General features: G+C 39.6%; 1 protein-coding gene across 4 annotated transcripts in view; it reads left to right on the plus strand.

Moving 5' to 3' along the window:
* Positions 1–17,939, plus strand: part of tenm1 (teneurin transmembrane protein 1) — a 2,340,669-nt gene that overhangs the window by 1,993,061 nt on the left and 329,669 nt on the right. For all 4 annotated transcript variants that reach the window (XM_063060938.1, XM_063060937.1, XM_063060940.1 and 1 more), the window contains one exon: positions 1,896–2,134. In XM_063060938.1, coding sequence (XP_062917008.1) covers positions 1,896–2,134 — 239 coding nt within the window. The remainder of the gene's footprint in view (positions 1–1,895; positions 2,135–17,939) is intronic.

The following is a 17,939-nucleotide window of genomic DNA, read 5'->3' on the forward strand; positions in this document are numbered from 1 at the left end:
GAAATAAAATGTTTGAAACCTTCAACAGGTCAGACAACATCTGTAGAAAGAGGGGTTAACATTTCAGATCAAGGACCCTTCCTTTACAACGTACCCCAATTCCCCACTCCCTCTCTGTTCCAAGACCTGTCTATTATGGCCTCCAGAGTTACTGATCTGTCATTGCTGTTTTCCCAAATCCCAAAACTGAATGAGCACCCAAACACTGTAACAGAGCTTGAGTAACACTGGAACAGTGCCTTTCATCCATCATCCCTCCCTCATTGATCATTTGGCTCTTGATTTGGGGATTTTGTAATTTTAAAAATTCAAAACTTATTTTGAAATCTCTCAATGGCTTTACCTTTTTGGTTATCTGTCATCTGCTCCAGCTTTGCAGACCTTTGAGATCTCTGTGCTCTTTCAATGCTAGACTATGGTCAATTTGTCTTCAGTAATTATAACCCAAATATTCCCAGCAGAACCAAGGAATGCTTTTCTAAGTTAAAGTTGCTGCCTAAATGCAAGTTGTAATTGTTTAGCATAATGCATTAACAGCAGACATGAAAATGCATGTCATTTATAATATAGTATATGTTGAAAGTTCAAATCGATTTTATTAAGTACCTTTTAGAATAGGAAAACACTGCATTACTGATGATTGTTTGCTGAAAATGTTAATATTTGAGATTAGAAGTGAAATAAACGGGTATTTTCAACGTTTTAATGTATTTTACAGTAGATTCCTTCTTGTTAATTATTTATTTACCTTTGGGACCTGGTGCTTCGTTAATGAATGGATTCTCCACCTTAGTTATCAAAATTTCTGTCCTCTTTGGACTAAACTAGACGAGAAACATAATAAGATCTTATATGGATATCTCAATTGTTCAATGATATCACAATGATTTAACAGGAAATAATATTATGAATGAATAGGCTGCATCAAATCAAGTCGGGGAGCTTTTACCAAAGGTTTACATTTAAATTCATGATGCATACTTTTAAAACAGATGCTGATAACTTTGTAATATTGCAATAAAAGATTATGATAATCTTCATAGAGTAATAGTACAGATTAAAGTAGAAGGTACATTCAGACAGAGAAATGGAGAATAAAGCCTGATTTATACTTCTGCGTTAACTGGACGCTGTAACCTACGCAAGTGACCTACGCACATTGTGAGCATTTATACTTGTGCGTTGGTGTGTCTGCGTCGCTCTGCAATTCGCGCACGTCACACACGCGCACTCACCTGCCCACGCAAGGCTTCATGGTCATGGTAGTCTTTCTCAGGGTAAACAAGAAGCGTGTGTCTTTTTTTGTAAAAGCAAAATGTGTCCTCCATAATTTCGGAGGTCTGTAAAGCTTTATGGGAAGCATTGCAGCCAGAGTTCCTTCCCTGCCCTTCAGTCGCCCAATGGAAAGCTATTGCAGCGTAGGATGAAATGCAGTGCTACCAAGCGGACCAATCACAGTTCTTACGGTCTGCGTTGCTGCAACGCGCGGTTACATTTTGGGAGAGGAGCGCGTCGCAGCAACGCAGACTTTCGCGTAGGGTTCCGCGTCGGCTTTGCGTAGGGTTTGTGGCGACGCAGTACTTACGGCGACACGTTGACACAGAAGTATAAATCAGGCTTAAACATCAGTGTAGAGATTGTCCTTCAAGGTCCTAATATTTTCTTGTACACAGGTAAATGGGAGAAGGTTCCTCTATCATTTACTCAAAAGACCAAAGACTCAAAAAGAATATGTTATTCAAGAAGAATTCAAAGGACTTTCATTCATTAGATTGTAATCGATATTATGTACTGTAGATGTTTTTTGGACTTGATATCAATTAGTTAGTAACAGTCTCTGCCTATTTCTTTCATTCAGTCTTGTTTAGTCTCTCTCTCTCTCTCTTTCTTCATAGGCATTTCTTATTTAAACCAGGATCTGGTACATCCAGTCTCTATGGTACTACCAATCCAAGCTACCCTTTGACCTCCAATACTGTTTACTCTCCACCTCCAAGACCCCTTCCCAGAAGCACTTTTTCTAGACCTGCCTTCACTTTCAACAAACCTTACAAGTGCTGCAACTGGAAATGCACAGCTCTGAGCGCAACAGCCATTACAGTTATGCTTGCACTTCTTCTAGCCTACGTTATTGGTAAGTGTCTTCTTTAGACCCAGCTGTTATTCGTACTACATCCCTTCATTGTTTTCCTCTACGCATAATACAGTAATTTATCCTGTGCATAAAAATAAATTATTATTGGTAGTATTAAAAATTAAGTTATCTTTATTTATACCTGCAGGAAATTATGAAAGCAATATGCTGGTACATTCCACTTTGCTGATTGTTGGTTTTGCTCCTATCCTATAATTGTTCCATTTTTAGCTCCTTCATTATATATAAAAGGAAATTACAGAGTTGCCTCAGTTGTACGCCATCTATTTCTTGCAGGATGACTCCTTAAAACAAATGTGCATAAAATTCATTGACCCCCTTCTCTGTGGATGAGATTTCCAGTGGCACCTTTTTGATTTGGCATGAATTATTTACAGTCTATTTGGACCTTCCCAATTCAGCAATAAAAACTCAAGCCAAATATGAAGCCTCTTTGCCTTTTACAGTATATTGTAGGATGAGAACTGTAATATAGATGGTTTTCATCAATGTCTGTGGAACCTTTTTGTAAATACTTTAATTTTTTTGTTATTTCTCCCCAATCATCTATTTAAGCAAAACCTATCCAGTTTCATTCTTCAAATGTTAAAGTCTGCAAACAGAAGAGTTAGCTAAAGCCATAAATCACACTGAAACAGTAACTAGCAGCTGATGTTCTATAACACCCAAAGATAATGTTGTCACTGAATTGAATCTTCTTCTGACTTTGGATGCTTAATGTTTTCTTAAACATCTAATTAATTTACCATAACAATTAGCAGAAAATTAGCAATAGATCCTCCTGCAGTACTCTGATCTTTGTCACCTTTCCCACTTCACTACCATCACACAATTTTGTTCCCTTCCTCCACCTGGTTCCACCCACTTACTATATACAGAGTCCAGCCACAGGCTTGCCCCCTTCCACCCTTCATTCTGGTTTCACCTGCCATTCACCTTTCCTCTAATTGTTCCCATTATCTCCTCCGTTACGTATCACATTCCATTAATAGCATTTGTGTTCCTGCTTAACACCTGCTCCAGCAGCAGCCTCCAGATTCACCCTTCCGACCAACCACCTCAATCTATCTGCCTGTCATTTTCCTTGTCTGGTTCTACCCAACACCCAGCCATCTCTGTCCCCCGCAACCACTTGCTTCTGTCTCTCAACTTCATGCCACCTCTTCCCCTACCTGGTTCAGCCTGCCCACCCATATTCCCACATCCTCGGGCCATCAACCAGCAGCTTCAACACTTTCCCTCTCTACTTTAGGTTCCTGACACAGGGTTTCAAACTGAAACATTAACAATTCTCACCCCACCCCCACTGCTATTTGATCCACTAGTTCCTCCAGCCAATTGTTTCTCCAAATTTCAATGTCTGCAGATTCTTGTGTCTCCTGTAATGGATAGAAGCAGAGATTTTAGAGCAAGGATTAGTAAAGTCTGCCTATCATATCTCAGTGCAGGGCAAAACACAATTATGAATTTAATTAGTCACCCTTTTCCTGTCCCTTAAAACAGTCTACCTCTTGGAGTGTAATCATGGCAACTATGTACATTTTTTTCTATACTGACTAGTAACTGCAATGATCTACTAATTGAATTCAACCTAGAAATCAAAAACAGCTTAGGCTGACTAATAACTTTATTCTTTTGTTATATAATTCTCCCACCAGCTAATCATTTTTATTCTTTTTTAAATGCATTACATCTTTCTGCTTATACCTAAGCCTACCATTTAACTAAAGCTTTTGTTCATTATTGCAGAAAAGTTCTATGGCCTTTGGTGGTGATTGGGAAACATTAAATATGTGTCTCTAACCCAAGTAGAACCAGTTCTGGAAAAGAAAATTTAAAGCTAAAATTTAAAATGACAAGTGTCTGGCCATGTATGACATCATTGTCTGAAAATTGACTCACATAACCCTTTTGGTTCAGGGATATTCAAATGAAAACTAAATCTTTCTTGGGATGCAACATGATAATGATCATTTCCATATCATATTTATTGTCACTTGGGAAATCTGCAAATATGAATGATCAGAGGCTCACATCAGATGAACAGCTCCTTCAGGACAACAAATTCCACAAATTCACTACCCTTTGGCTAAAGAAATTTCTCTGCATCTCTGTATTGAAAGGGTGTCCCTCTGTTCTGAGTCTGTGCCCTCTTGTCCTAGACTCTCCCACCATGGGAAACATCGTTTCCACATCTACTCTGTCTAGGTCTTTCAACATTCAAAAGGTTTTAATGTGATTCCTCCCCCCACCCCCCCCCCACCATCCTTCTGAATTCCAGTGAGTACAGACCTAGAGCCATCAAACGTACCTCGTATAATCACCCTTTCATTCCTCGAACCATCCTTGTGAACCTCCTCTGAACCCTCTCCAATGCCTGCATATCTTTTCTAAGATGAGGGGCCCAAACCTTTTCACAATACTCAAGGTAACGCCTCACCAGGCCTATAAAGCCTCAGCATCACATCCTTGCTCTTGTATTCGAGACCTCTTGAAATGAATACTAACATGGCATATGCCTTCTTCACCACCAACTCAACCTCCAAGTTAACCTTTAGGGTGTTCTGCACAAGGACTCCCAAGTCCTTTTGCAGCTTAGATTTTTGGATTTTCTTCCCATGTAGAAAATAGTCCACACATTTATTTCTACTACCAAGGTGCATGATGATGCATTTTCCAACATTGAATTGCATTGGCCACTGTTTTGCCCATTCTCCTATTCTAAGTCCTTCTGCATCCTACCTGTTTTTTCAACACTACCTGCCCCTCCACCAATCTTTGTATCATCTGCAAACTTGGCAACAATGCCATCTATTCCATCATCTAAATCATTTACATACAGCATAAAAAGAAGTGGTCCCAACAACGACCCCTGCAGAACACCACTAGTCACTGGCAGCCAACCAAAAAAGGATCCTTTTATTCCCACTCACTGCATCTTACCAATCAGCCAATGCTCTAACCATGTTAGAAACTTTGCTGTAATATCATGGGCTCTTAACTTGGTAAGCAGCCTCATGTGTGGCACCTTGTCAAAGGCTTTCTGAAAGACCTAATATGCAACATCCACTGTACCCCCTTTATTTATCCTACTTGTAATCTCCTAAGAATTCCAACAGGTTCGTCAGCCAGGATTTTCCCTGAGGGAAACCTTTCTGACTTTGTACAATCTTGTCCTGTGTCACCAAGTACTCCATCACCTCATCCTTAACAATTGACTCCAACATCTTCGCACCCACTGAGGTCAGGCTAACTGGACTATAATTTCCTTTCGGCTGCTTCCTCCTTTCTTAAATAGTGGAGTGATATTTGCAATTTTCCAGTCCTCTGCTACCATGCCAGGATCCAATGATTTTTGAAAGATCATTTGTAATGCCACCACAATCTCAAACACTACCTCTTTCAGAAGCCTAGGGTGCAGTTCATCTGGTCGAGGTGACTTATTTACCTTTAGGTCTTGCAGCTTTTTGAGCATCTTCTCTCTTGTAACAGTAACTGCACCCACTTCTCTTCCTTCACGCACTACAATAGCAGGCATACTGTTAGTGTCTTCCACAGTGAAGACTGATGCAAAATACTCACTTAGTTCATCAGCCATCTCCTTGTCTCATCGAAACATAGAAAACCTACAGCATAATACAGGCCCTTCGGCCCACAAAGCTGTGCCGAACAAGTCTTTACTTGAGAAATTACCTTGGGTTACCCATAGCCCTCTATTTTTCTGAGCTCCATATACCTGTCCAGGAGTCTCTTAAAAGACCCTATCATATCTACCTGCACCACCGTCACCAGCAGCTCATTCCACACACTCACCACTTGCTGCATAAAAAACTTACCCCTGACATCTCTTCTGCACCTACTCCCTAGCACCTTAAACCTGTGTCCACCTGTGGCAACCATTTTAGCCCTGGGACTATCCACACAATCAATGCCTCTCATCATCTTATACACCTCTATCAGGTCACCTCTCATCCTCCATCGCTCCAAGGAGAAAAGGCCAAGTTCACTCAACCTATTCTCATAAGGCATGTTCCCCAATCCAGGCAACATCCTTGTAAATCTCCTCTGCACCCTTTCTATGGTTTCTACATCCTTCCTATAGTGAGGCGACCAGAACTGAGCACAGTACTCCAAGTGGGGTCTGACCAGGGTCCTATATAGCTGCAACATTACCTCTTGACTCCTAAACTCAATCTCAAGATTGATGAAGGCCAATGCACCATATGCTTTCTTAACCAGAGTCAACCTGCGCAGCAGCCTTGAGCGTCCTATGGACTTGGACCCCAAGATCCCTCTGATCCTCTACACTGCCAAGAGTCTTACCATTAATACTATATTCTGCCATCATATTTGACCTACTAAAATGAACCGCCACACACTTATTTGGGTTGAAATCCATCTGCCACTTCTCAGCCCATTTTTGCATCCTACCAATTTCCTGCTGTAACCTCTGACAGCCCTCCATACTATTCACAACACCTCCAACCTTTGTGTCATCAGCAAATTTACTAACCCATTCCTCCGCTTCTTCATCCAGGTCATTTATAAAAATTACGAAGAGAAGGGGTCCCAGAACAGATCCCTGAGGCACACCACTGGTGACCACCCTCCATACAGAATATGGCCAGTCTACAACCACTCTTTGCGTTCTGTGGCAAAGCCAGTTCTGGATTCACTAAGCAATTTCCCCTTGTATCTCATCCTTCCTTACTTTCTCAATAAGCCTTGCATGAGGTACCTTGTCAGATGCCTTACTGAAATCCATATACATTACATATCCTGCTCTACCATCATTAATGTGTTCAGTCACGTCCTCAAAATATTCAATCAGGCTAGTAAGGCATGACCTGCCTTTGACAAAGCCATGCTGACTATTCCTAATCATATTATGCCTCTCCAAATGTTCATAAATCCTGCCTCTCAGGATCTTCTCCTTCAACTTACCAACCACTGAAGTAAGACTCACTGGTCTACAATTTCCTGGCCTATCTCTACTCCCTTTCTTGAATAATGGAACAACATCTGCAACCCTCCAATCCTTCGGAACCTCTCCTGTCCCCATTGATGATGCAAAGATCATCACCAGAGGCTCAGCAATCTCCATCTTCCCTCATCTCCTATAGTAGCCTGGGGTACATCTTGTCAGGTCCTGATGACTTATCCAACTTGATGTTTTCCAAAAGCTCTTGCACATCCTCTTTCTTAATAACTGCATGCTCAAGCTTTTCAGTCTGCTGTAAATTATCCCTACAATAGCCAAGATCCTTTTCCGTAGTGAATACTGAAGCAAAGTATTCATTAAGTACCTCTCCTATCTCCTCCGGTTCCACACACGCTTTTTCACTGTCACACTTGATTGGTCATATTCTCTCACGTCTTATCCTCTTGCTCTTCACTCTCATGTCTTATCCTCTTGCTGTTCACTGTTATTATTTCTCCTGCCTCATTTTCTAGTGGTCCTATAGCCAATCTCATTGCTCTTTTATTTTTAACATCCTTGAAAAAACTTTTACTATTCACTTTGATATTATTTGCTAGCTTGCTTTCATATTTCATCTTTTCCCTTCTAATGAGTTTTTTAGTTGCTCTCTGTAGGTTATTAAAAAACTTTCCTATCTTGTATCCTCCCACTAATTTTTGCTTTGTTGTATGCCCTTTCTTTTGCTTTTACACTAGCTTTGATTTCCCTTGTCAGCCATGGTTGTACTGTTTTACCATTTGAGTATTTCTTCATTTTTGGAATACCTATGTCCTGCACCTTCCTCATTTTTCCCAAACATGCACACCATTGCCTCTCTGCTCACATCTCTGCCAGCAGCTCCTCCCAATTTACTTTGGCCAACTCCTCTCTCATACCACTATAATTTCCCTTACTCCACTGAAATACTGCCACATCAGACTTTACTTTCTCCCTATCAAATTTCAAGTTGAACTCAATCATATTGTGATCACTGGTTCCTAAGGGTTCTTTTACCCTAAGCTCCCTAATCGCCCCGGGTTCATTACATAACATCCAACTCAGTATAGCTGATCACCCAGTAGGCTCAACGACATCTCTAAAAAGCCATCTCTTAGACATTCAACAAATTCACTTTCTTGAGATCCATTACTAACCTAATTTTCCCAATCGACCTGCATATTAAAAGCTCCCATAACATGGCCCTTTTGACAAGCGTTTTCAGTTTCCTGTTTGTAATCTGTGGTCCACCTCCCGGCCACTGCTGGGAGACCTGTACATAACTGCCATCAACGTCCTTTTACCCTTACAGTTTCTTAATTCAACCCACAAGGATTCAACACCTTCTGTATATATACAGCACGCACTCACCTTCTGCAAAAATCTCCAGATCCCTCCAAATCCACTGGTAGGATAGCGAATAAACCAGGATTTTTCCCTCGACCAAAATGGCCAGCACTGAAGGCCTAATTACATTTTGTTGGTTCCATGGGGAGCCCATAATGTTTGATTGCCTGGCATCACTGGATTTAGGTACAGTTATTACCTTTCAACCATCACCTGAACGGATATGGATAACTTCACTCATCTCAACACTGAACTGATTCCACAACAGGGATGCTACAAATCATGTTCTCAGGGTATTTTTTATTATTTATTATTATTATTTTTTTGTATTGCACAATTTTTTTGTCTTTTGAACATTGGTTGTTTGTCTGTGTTTATGTGTGGTTTTTCATTGACTAATGTGTTTCCTTGTATCTACAGTGAATGCTCACTAGAAAATGGATCTCAGAGTTGAATATGGTGGCATATATGTACCTTGATAATAAATTTACTTTGGACTTGAAACTGCAATCCAGTTACAGAAGTTTGGCTGATAAAGTCTCAGTCAACAATGCAATTATCACCAATGATGCTGTTATTGACACACTGCAGAAAATATTGGCCTATAACCTCTCTGTCTAAGTGTAATACCACGCCAACTTCACATTCTTCATTCGAGATTTTACATATATTGTAGCCTGTCAAATTCCAGCCCATCTTTCCCAAAACACATAGTTCAGATTTACACCAGCTGTAGTCTCAACCTAGAATCTTATATTGTTTGATTAGTGATGTAAAAGATAACAGAAAGAGGAAATTACGAAGTGTATATGTTGGCAGCTTTTGAACAACAAGCAATTCCATCAGAGCAAAATAACAAAAATATTATTAAAGTGGAATATTATTTTTAATTAGATCATAGTTAAATGACATTGAATTGTTGATAATAAACCATATAGTCCCTTTGTTTCTTATTTAAGATGACAAGGGAATGGAATAAATAGGCATTGCTTTATTTATATTAAATGTATTTTGTCATCAGCACTCAGCCCAAAATGCTGACTTTCCGTCTGCCTCCACACATGCTGCCTGACTTGCATGTGTAGACTCTTCTGTCTGCAAATATTAATTCATTTACTTAGTTTTCTGAAGTGACAGTCCGTAACTTATTTTAAAAATTCAACTTTCTCCATTAGTTTATTTCATCTAAGACTAAATTTGAGTGTAAGTGACAGTTGTGGCCACATTCCTAATTGGCTGTTAATCAGGTGTGATTAGAAATGACACCGCCATCCACTGAAATTGTATTGGATTTTCAAGTCATTACCAAGTGAATGAGTCATTTCCTCGATGTAAGAATCAATTTTTACATAGTCGAAGTTGAAAGGACAGTCTATGAGTTCACAAGCCCTCTGGATAATAAAAAACAGTCCATTGATTCCTTCTTTCAATGACATGAACAGAAAATGCTGGAAACGTGCAGCAAGTCAGACAGCATTTGCCCAGATAGATGGGGTGAGAAGTTCAATTGTGTAATGATTGATGCATACTGTAAAAATCAGTTGTAAAATGGAATCATCCATTGACACCCACAATGCTAATGTAACTGAAAATCATGGATTTTGTTGTATGTTCAGCCCTCAGAAGATGCAGGGATGACATTGCCCTAATGCAGTTTCTAAATGGAGCCTCTTCTGTCAAAATGATTCAAGTGTAGGAGATAATACAATATGGAGTGCACAGAGGAAAGCAGATTTAACAACAGTCATGAGCCTTGTACCTATTCTATTTAAGAAGAAGTTCAATAGTTCTCAGGTTTGCTATGAGGGCATAGACAATCTATCAGAGCAATTCAACAGGTTGGGCAGATCTGTTGGGGGAAAGAAATTACCAATGTTTCAGGTTGAAAACTTGCATCAGGACTAATTTCTTTTCTCCCTCAGATGCCATTCAACCCACTAAGTTCCTCCAATAGATTGTTTGTTGCTCCAAATTCCAGCATCTGCTGTTTCTTCTATCTTGATATGGAGGCAGTTGAGATAGAATATGTTTCTTTAAATGAATATCTTGCTGTTGAGTGATAGAGAACTGAGGGGAGATAGAAAATAAAGAACTCAACTTTTGATTTCTAATTCCATCCAGGTTTCCGGATGTGCTCAAGAGCACAATAGCACCTTATTGCATTTAATTTTAAGTTACAGTAGTAACTTTTTCATGTGGTTACACTGACCTGTAACAGTGAGAATTGTCTGAGGCCACTGATGTAATTATATTTTCTGGCACTTTCAGAGCTGTCCTGCACTACATCCCAAAGAAGTCATCATGCATTTTTGTGTATGCTTAACGTTGATCATCACAAGAAGCGGCAAGATTAGAGGATTGGAAAGTAGAGTAATTAGATAGGGCAGGCATTGACCCAGGGAGGCTGCTTCTGGATGTTCTGAAGATTGCACATATGTTACTGACCATCACCTCAGCACCCTTGTCCACCAGCTCCAGGGCCAAACAAAGAAGCAGTCCATATTAGAATTCAGGAAGGCGTTGACATCGTATGATCTTGGAATGATTACGTTGCCAGTTAACCTCATGCCACCAAATGCTTGGCACTAACTATCCATCCCAAATGAAAGCCTTACCATTGTCAACATAACATTCAACCACAAGACCCATCATTATCATCATCAGGTGCCATGCCCAGTTTGAGCTTTGACTGCCATGGCCCAGACGCTCCTGTTTCGGGTCAGGTGGATCAATTAATTGGTAATTCATTTCCAGTTCTCTGACTGCTGTCTCCATCATCATTTGTCTTTGCCTTCCTCTTGCTTTCTTCCCTTCAATCTTTCCCATAATTTCTGTGCATTCTCACTCCTCTTTCCTAATCACATGTCCAATGAAGTTACATTGCCTTTTCATGATCTCATACATTATTTCTCTTTTTGTGCTTGCTCTGCTCATCAGATATTCGTTTCGTCCATGATATTCTTTGCATCCTCCTCAAAAACCACATCTCTGCTGCTTCAATTCATTTCCTCATGTTACTAGATATTGTCCAACATTCTGAGCCATGTAACATAACTGGATAAACGGAACATTTCAGTGCTCTGAGGCGGGTTCTCATGCCTAGTTCGGTATACTCTTCATTCTCATAAAGGTGTCTTTTGCCATCCCTATTCTTCCTTTGATGTCCATGTCGCACCTGCCATCTGATGTCACCCAGCTTCCTAAGTAGCAAAAGTTCTGTACTTGTTTTATGTCCTCCCCGTTTATTCTCATCCTGCAGATAGGATTCTCCTTCTTTTTGGATATCACCATATATTTTGTCTTTTTGCAATTGATACATAGACCCATTTTTGCTCTTTCTTCAACAACTATATCAATTAAGTTTTGTAGTTCTTCCTCCATACTTGCAATTAACACAGTGTCATCCACATATCTAAAATTATTGATGTTTTCACTGCCAACTTTGATTCCCAAGATGTCTCTTATTTTTTGTAATATTGTTTCACTGTACACATTAAACAAATCAAGGGAGAAGACAGACCCTTGTCTAATGCCTCTCTTGATTTTCGTAAACTGACTCACTTCTCTATCTATTCTTACAGCAGCAGTTTGTTCCCAGTACAGATTTCTGATTAGGCAGAGGTCTTTCGAATCTAGATCTAGAGTTTCCTGTAATATTTCAAATAACTTATTGTGCTTCATTTTATCAAGCAAATCTTTTTGCACTTGAATAGCTTGTTCTGATAGTATCCTTAACATCAATATTGCGTATCTTGTACCTTTGTCTTTCACAAAACCACATTGTTCTTTACCTATTTCAGTTTGTATCTTACTTTTAGCTCTTGTCATCAAAATTCTTAGAACTAGCTTAGTGATATGACTCATTAAATTTATGGTGCTATGTAATTCACATTCTATTGCTCCAGGTTTCTTAGAAAGAGTGATAAATACTGATTTTTTCATCTCTTCTGGTATTATTCCAGTCTCATAGATGTCATTGATTAAATCAGTAATCAGTAAGTTTTTCAATTCCATAATCTTCAAGGGCGATAATTTCTTCTGTTACTAATTCATCAGGACCCTACCTTTCCTTTCTTCATCTTATTTATTGCATTATGAACTTCAGATTTTAAAATACTTGGACCTTCAATGTTTTTCTTAATTTCTGTTTTTTCTCCTCGATCATCTTCAAACAGTTCCTGAATATACTCAGTCTATCTGTTCATAATCTCATCTTTTTCCATGATAATGGTACCGTTCTTTGTTTTCAAACATCCACCTGAAGAACAGAGGAGCTTTTTACCAGTGATATTCTTGATTTGTTGATTTAACCTTTTTGGATCAGTAATAGGGATTCTTTCTAATTTCTCACATTCCTGGTTTAACCATTCTTCTTTGGCTTTTTGACATAAGCTTTTAACTTTTTTATCCAAGAACATATATTCTATAGGATTTGCTTTCTTCTGTCTCCTTTCTTCCATTAGATTTTTGATTTCATCTGTCATCCATTTAGTCTTTGTGCTTTTTTCTTTTTTAGGAATCACTGACTTTGCTGATTCTACCAAGGCATCCTTTAGACAGTTAAACTTCATTTCTACATGATATCATCTTCAACAAATTCTATTTCTACACTTTGAAATCTATTCCTTTCTTCAATTGTAAATTTTTGTCTTAAATTTTCCTCTTTAATTAATTGCGAGTAGTCAAGGGATTGTTCAGGTTTTTGCTTCTTTAGTTTTTAAGTTTTACTTTTACATGACATATTACTGGGTTATGGTCACTCTTACAGTCTGCACCTGGATATGTTTCGCATTGAGTCACTGAGCTTCTAAATCTTTGGTTTATAGTAATAAAGTCAATTTGATTTCTGGTGTTATCACCTGGACTTTTCCAGGTCCATAAGCGTCTTGAATGGTTTTTAAAGTAGGTATTCATAATGACCCATAATTCCAACCAAAACTGTTTCGGTAGGATTCTGATTTTGGTACACACAGTCATAATCTAGTTGGGTTCACTTCATCAACCACCACTGGCAAGAACATAACCTGAAAAAGGCACTTGTTTACTATGACCAAACCTACATGTGCCACAATAAAGGATTCAACTCTTGTGTTCTCTATCACTTCTTAGAACACTTAAAATAATTTGTGGCATTCAGTATTAAGGTCCCTGCTTAATTTGTTGTATTAACCATATGCTATGATTAGTACTCATGCCTAACCAGTTCCACTGCAAGTAACAGCTAAATTGGCCAGAAATACATTAAAAATAATTTTATTATCCAGAATCGATGGATCCAGTGTGATTTCTGATAGACGATAAAATCCACACTGCCTGGTCTTTGCCAAAAAGATAATCAAGATGTTTTCAGAATTTCTTTAATCTACCCGATCGAGTTCTGCTCTCTTTCCTCATGTTTGTCAGCTCCTTGGCAGACTTTTATATGACTGTTCTCAGTTGACATAAGAGGGTTTCCTTTAAGGTCTGACATATCTTGACTATCTGTGTGGCAAAGGCCAGGCAGTTTGGATATATATCAAGGGCAACAGGAAAAGAGTGAAAAAGGAAAGACCCATTAGGAAACAAAGCAGCAATCTTTGAAAGGTGCTGGAGAAGTAATACTTTGTATGATCATTCATGAGGAGAATTCAGAGAGGGGAGTCAATGTCCTGATCAATCAAAAATCTATCAGCATCTGCCTAATATATATAAAGATTTGGCCTCCACAGCTGCCTGTGGCAAATAATTCCACAGATTCACCACTCTCTGGCTGAAGAATTTCCTCCTCATCTCCATTCTGAGGCTGTGTCCTCTGGTCTTAGACTCTCCCACCATAGGAAACATCCCCTCCACATCCACTTTACCAAGGCCTTTCACCATTCGATAAGTTTCAATAAGGTCACCCCTCATTTTTCTGAATTCTAGTTAATACAGGCCCAAACCCTTCAAATAACAAGCCATTCAATCATGGAATCTTTTTTGTGAACCCTCTGCAGTTTCAGCACATCCTTTCTAAGAAATGAGGCCCAAAGTGGCTTACAATACTCCGTGAGGCCTCAACAGTGCTTTACAAAGTCTCAACATAACATCGTTACTTTTATTTTCTAGTCCACTTGAAATGAATGCTAACATTGCATTTGCCTTCCTCACCACAAACTCAACTTGCAAATTAACCTTTAGGGAATACTACACGAGGGCTCCCAAGTCCCTTTGCATCTCAGTTTTTTATACTTACTCTTCATTTAGAAAATAGTTGACCCTTCCATTTCTTTTACCAAGGTGCATGACCCAACACTGTATTCCAGCTGCCATTTCTTTTCCCATTCTTCGAATCTCTCTATGTCCTTCTGGAGCCTCCCTAATTCCTCAAAACTACCTGCCCCTCCACCTACCTTCATATCATCTGCAAACTTTGCAACAAAACCATCAATTTCATCATCCAAATCGTTGACAGATAACATAAAAAGAATTTGTCCCAATACAGACCCCTGTGAAACACCATTAGTCACCAGCAGCAAACCAGAAAAGTCTCCCTTTATTCCCAATCCTTGCCTCCTACCAATCAGCCACTGCTTTACCATGCTAGCATCTTTTCTCTAATACCATAGGCTCATAGCTTGTTAAGCAGCCTCACGTGTGATACCTCATCAAAGGCCTTCTGAAAATCCAAGTATACAATATCAACCGATTTTTCCTTGTCTATCCTGTTCGTTATTTCTTCAAAGAATTCCAACAAATCTGTCGGGCAAGACTTACTCTTAAGGAAACCATGCTGACTACCACCGATTTATCATGTGTCTCAATGCAGCCATTATGTGAGTTTCTGGGAAAAATAAGGAAGGTGGAGGACAGATGTATTTCAAAGATGAAGAAATTCTCAAATGGCAAAATAATACAACAGTGGCTGACAAGGGAAGTCAAAGCGAATGTAAAAAACATAAGAGAGGGAATACAACAAAGCAAAATGAGTGGAACCTGGTCATTCATTCTACCCATATGATTGGTACATATTTTCATTTTTAAATCTTTTTATTAATTATTATTGAAAATCAACAAAAAATACATTAAAGTAATCAAGTCAACATATCAATATGTACAATAAGAGTTAAACTAACAAATAACTGATTAACCAAGCTAAACAATGTATCAATAATAATAGGAAAAAACAAAATGTTAAAACTATTTTTTTTGGAAAAAAGAAGGAAAAAAGAACCCCTACTAACTTAAACAAAAAAAGAACCCTACTAACAAAAAAAAAGAAAAAAAAAATTGGGAGCACAACCCCGGAGCTATACGCCATACAAGCTTCCATAAAAGAACAACATTAATCCGCCAACTAAATCCATTTACACAAGAATCAGAAGGAGACCATCTTAATTAGCTCAAATCAAATGATAGTAACGGGCAAAAGAACCCCACCTTTTCTCAAAGTCAAATCAAGGATCAAAAGTTTGACTTCTGATTTTCTCCAAACTAAGACGTGACATCACCTGAGAGAACCATTGTATCAAAGTACATTCCCACTTAAGAATGCTGAGGGCTTGTTCTGAGGTATCCCGGAACCTGGCACCTAGGAGGCACAATACCATCAGGGAATCTCATTCTCTGCCACAGACCCGCCTGTCCGTTCCACTAACTAACACCACAGCATGCTTTTCCTTCCACCGCGCCCCCCCCCCACCCAGTTCCCTTCTGAGTCACAGAGCCTGACTCAGCACCAAAGATCCGACCACTGTGACTTTCCTCTGTCAGGTCAACACCCCCCAACAATATTCAAAGTGATAAACAGTCGTCCCTCGGTATCTGCGGGGAAATTCTTCCAGGACCCCCCATGGATACCAAAATCTACAGATGCTCATGTCCCTTATATAAAATGGCGTAGTATTTGCATATAACCTACACATATCCTCTTGTATACTTTAAATCACCTCTAGATTATTTATAATACCTAATACAATGTGACCTGCCGCGTTGCCACACAGCACCAGAGTAAGGCGACCTTTCCAGGACTTGAACCCCGGGGCCTGCTTGGCACTCTTATGGATGTAGGTACGATTGGGCATCTTCTTTCAGAGCAAGCCCATTTCATCACAGTTGAAGACTTGCTCTGGAAGGTAGCCTTTCTCTTCTATGAGCTTCTTGAGCTCCTCTGGGAAACTGATGCTGCCTCGGCATCAGCCAATGCCGATTCTCCCGTGATCGTTAAGTTCTTCAGACTGTAGAGCTTTATGTAGAGCCATCCCTTACTGGCCTTAAACTCCTTCCTCTCGCTCTCCTCAACCCCCTCACAGTAGTGCTCATAGATGCTAACTTTTTCACACATAATTTTGCCATCAACAAGGATATGCTTCTGTGACATGTCCTCCAGCCACACATTTAATGCAATGCTTTCTCAGTTTTAGCAAGCACTTTATCACGAACCAGAGAGACCATTTTTGCCGTTGTAGGGGTAGCACTAACACTTTCACGAATTTCAGCTTCTTTCAGCTTTATTGTACGAATGCTCGATTCGTTCTTACCGACCTTACAGCTCACTTCAGCAAGCAACATGCCATTTTTCAAAAGATCTAAGATTTTTATTTTCTCAGCGAGAGATAGCACTTTACACTCCCTCTTAGCCTTTGAAGAATTACTTTGACCACTTAATTGCTTTTTAGGAGCCATTTTTTCACAGAAACAAAGGGTGCATACAACATAAGTAGCAAACGAACGAGACGCAAGGCGAACAATGCTCAAACAACGGGTGCTGGAGAGAGACTGAGGATCTGTGAAATGGCTACAGCAGGGTATACCTACACATCACTTCATTAGCATGGATTAAGCGTAGTGCTTGGTGCGCGGCAAATTCAAGTTTTGCTTTTTGGAACTTCCTGGAATTTTTTTTCGAATATTTTTGATCCGCGGTTGGTTGAATCCGTAGATGCAGAACCCGTGGATATGGAGGGTCGACTGTACCTGTTATTGAGGGAGATAGCAACAGGGATATTCCACATTGGCTCTTTAAACCCTTTCCCCTTCCTGACTGTCATCCAGTCTCCTGTGTCCTTCACCTTGGGTTTAACTAACTCTCTATATGTCTTATCTATAACCCCCTCAGCCTCTTGAATGATCGGAGTTCATCCAGTTCCAGCTCCAACTCCTTAACGCAGTTTGCTAGAAGCTGCAGCTGGATGCACTTCTCGCAATTGTAGCTGTGAGGAACATTGGAGGTCTCCCTGCCTTCCCATATCCTCCAAGAGGAGCATTCAACTATCTTGCCTGGCATCTCTATTGTCCTAGCTGAGAAGATATAAAGAAGGGCAGGGAAAAAAAAAACTTCCTTGAGCTTTTCTTTCCATTGCTTTCTCTGACTGAAGCCTTGAAGAGCTAAAGCCTAAATATCACCAGCCTGACTCTGCTCAGAAAACAGCAACTACAACAATGGCCACCGCGCTTGCCCCTGCCTTCCTTTAATTTGCTCTTGCTAATCAATCCCAAATGCTGACAGGTCACTGGTCAAAG

Source organism: Mobula hypostoma, chromosome 10 (assembly GCF_963921235.1).
Source record: "Mobula hypostoma chromosome 10, sMobHyp1.1, whole genome shotgun sequence".
NCBI lineage: Eukaryota > Metazoa > Chordata > Chondrichthyes > Myliobatiformes > Myliobatidae > Mobula > Mobula hypostoma.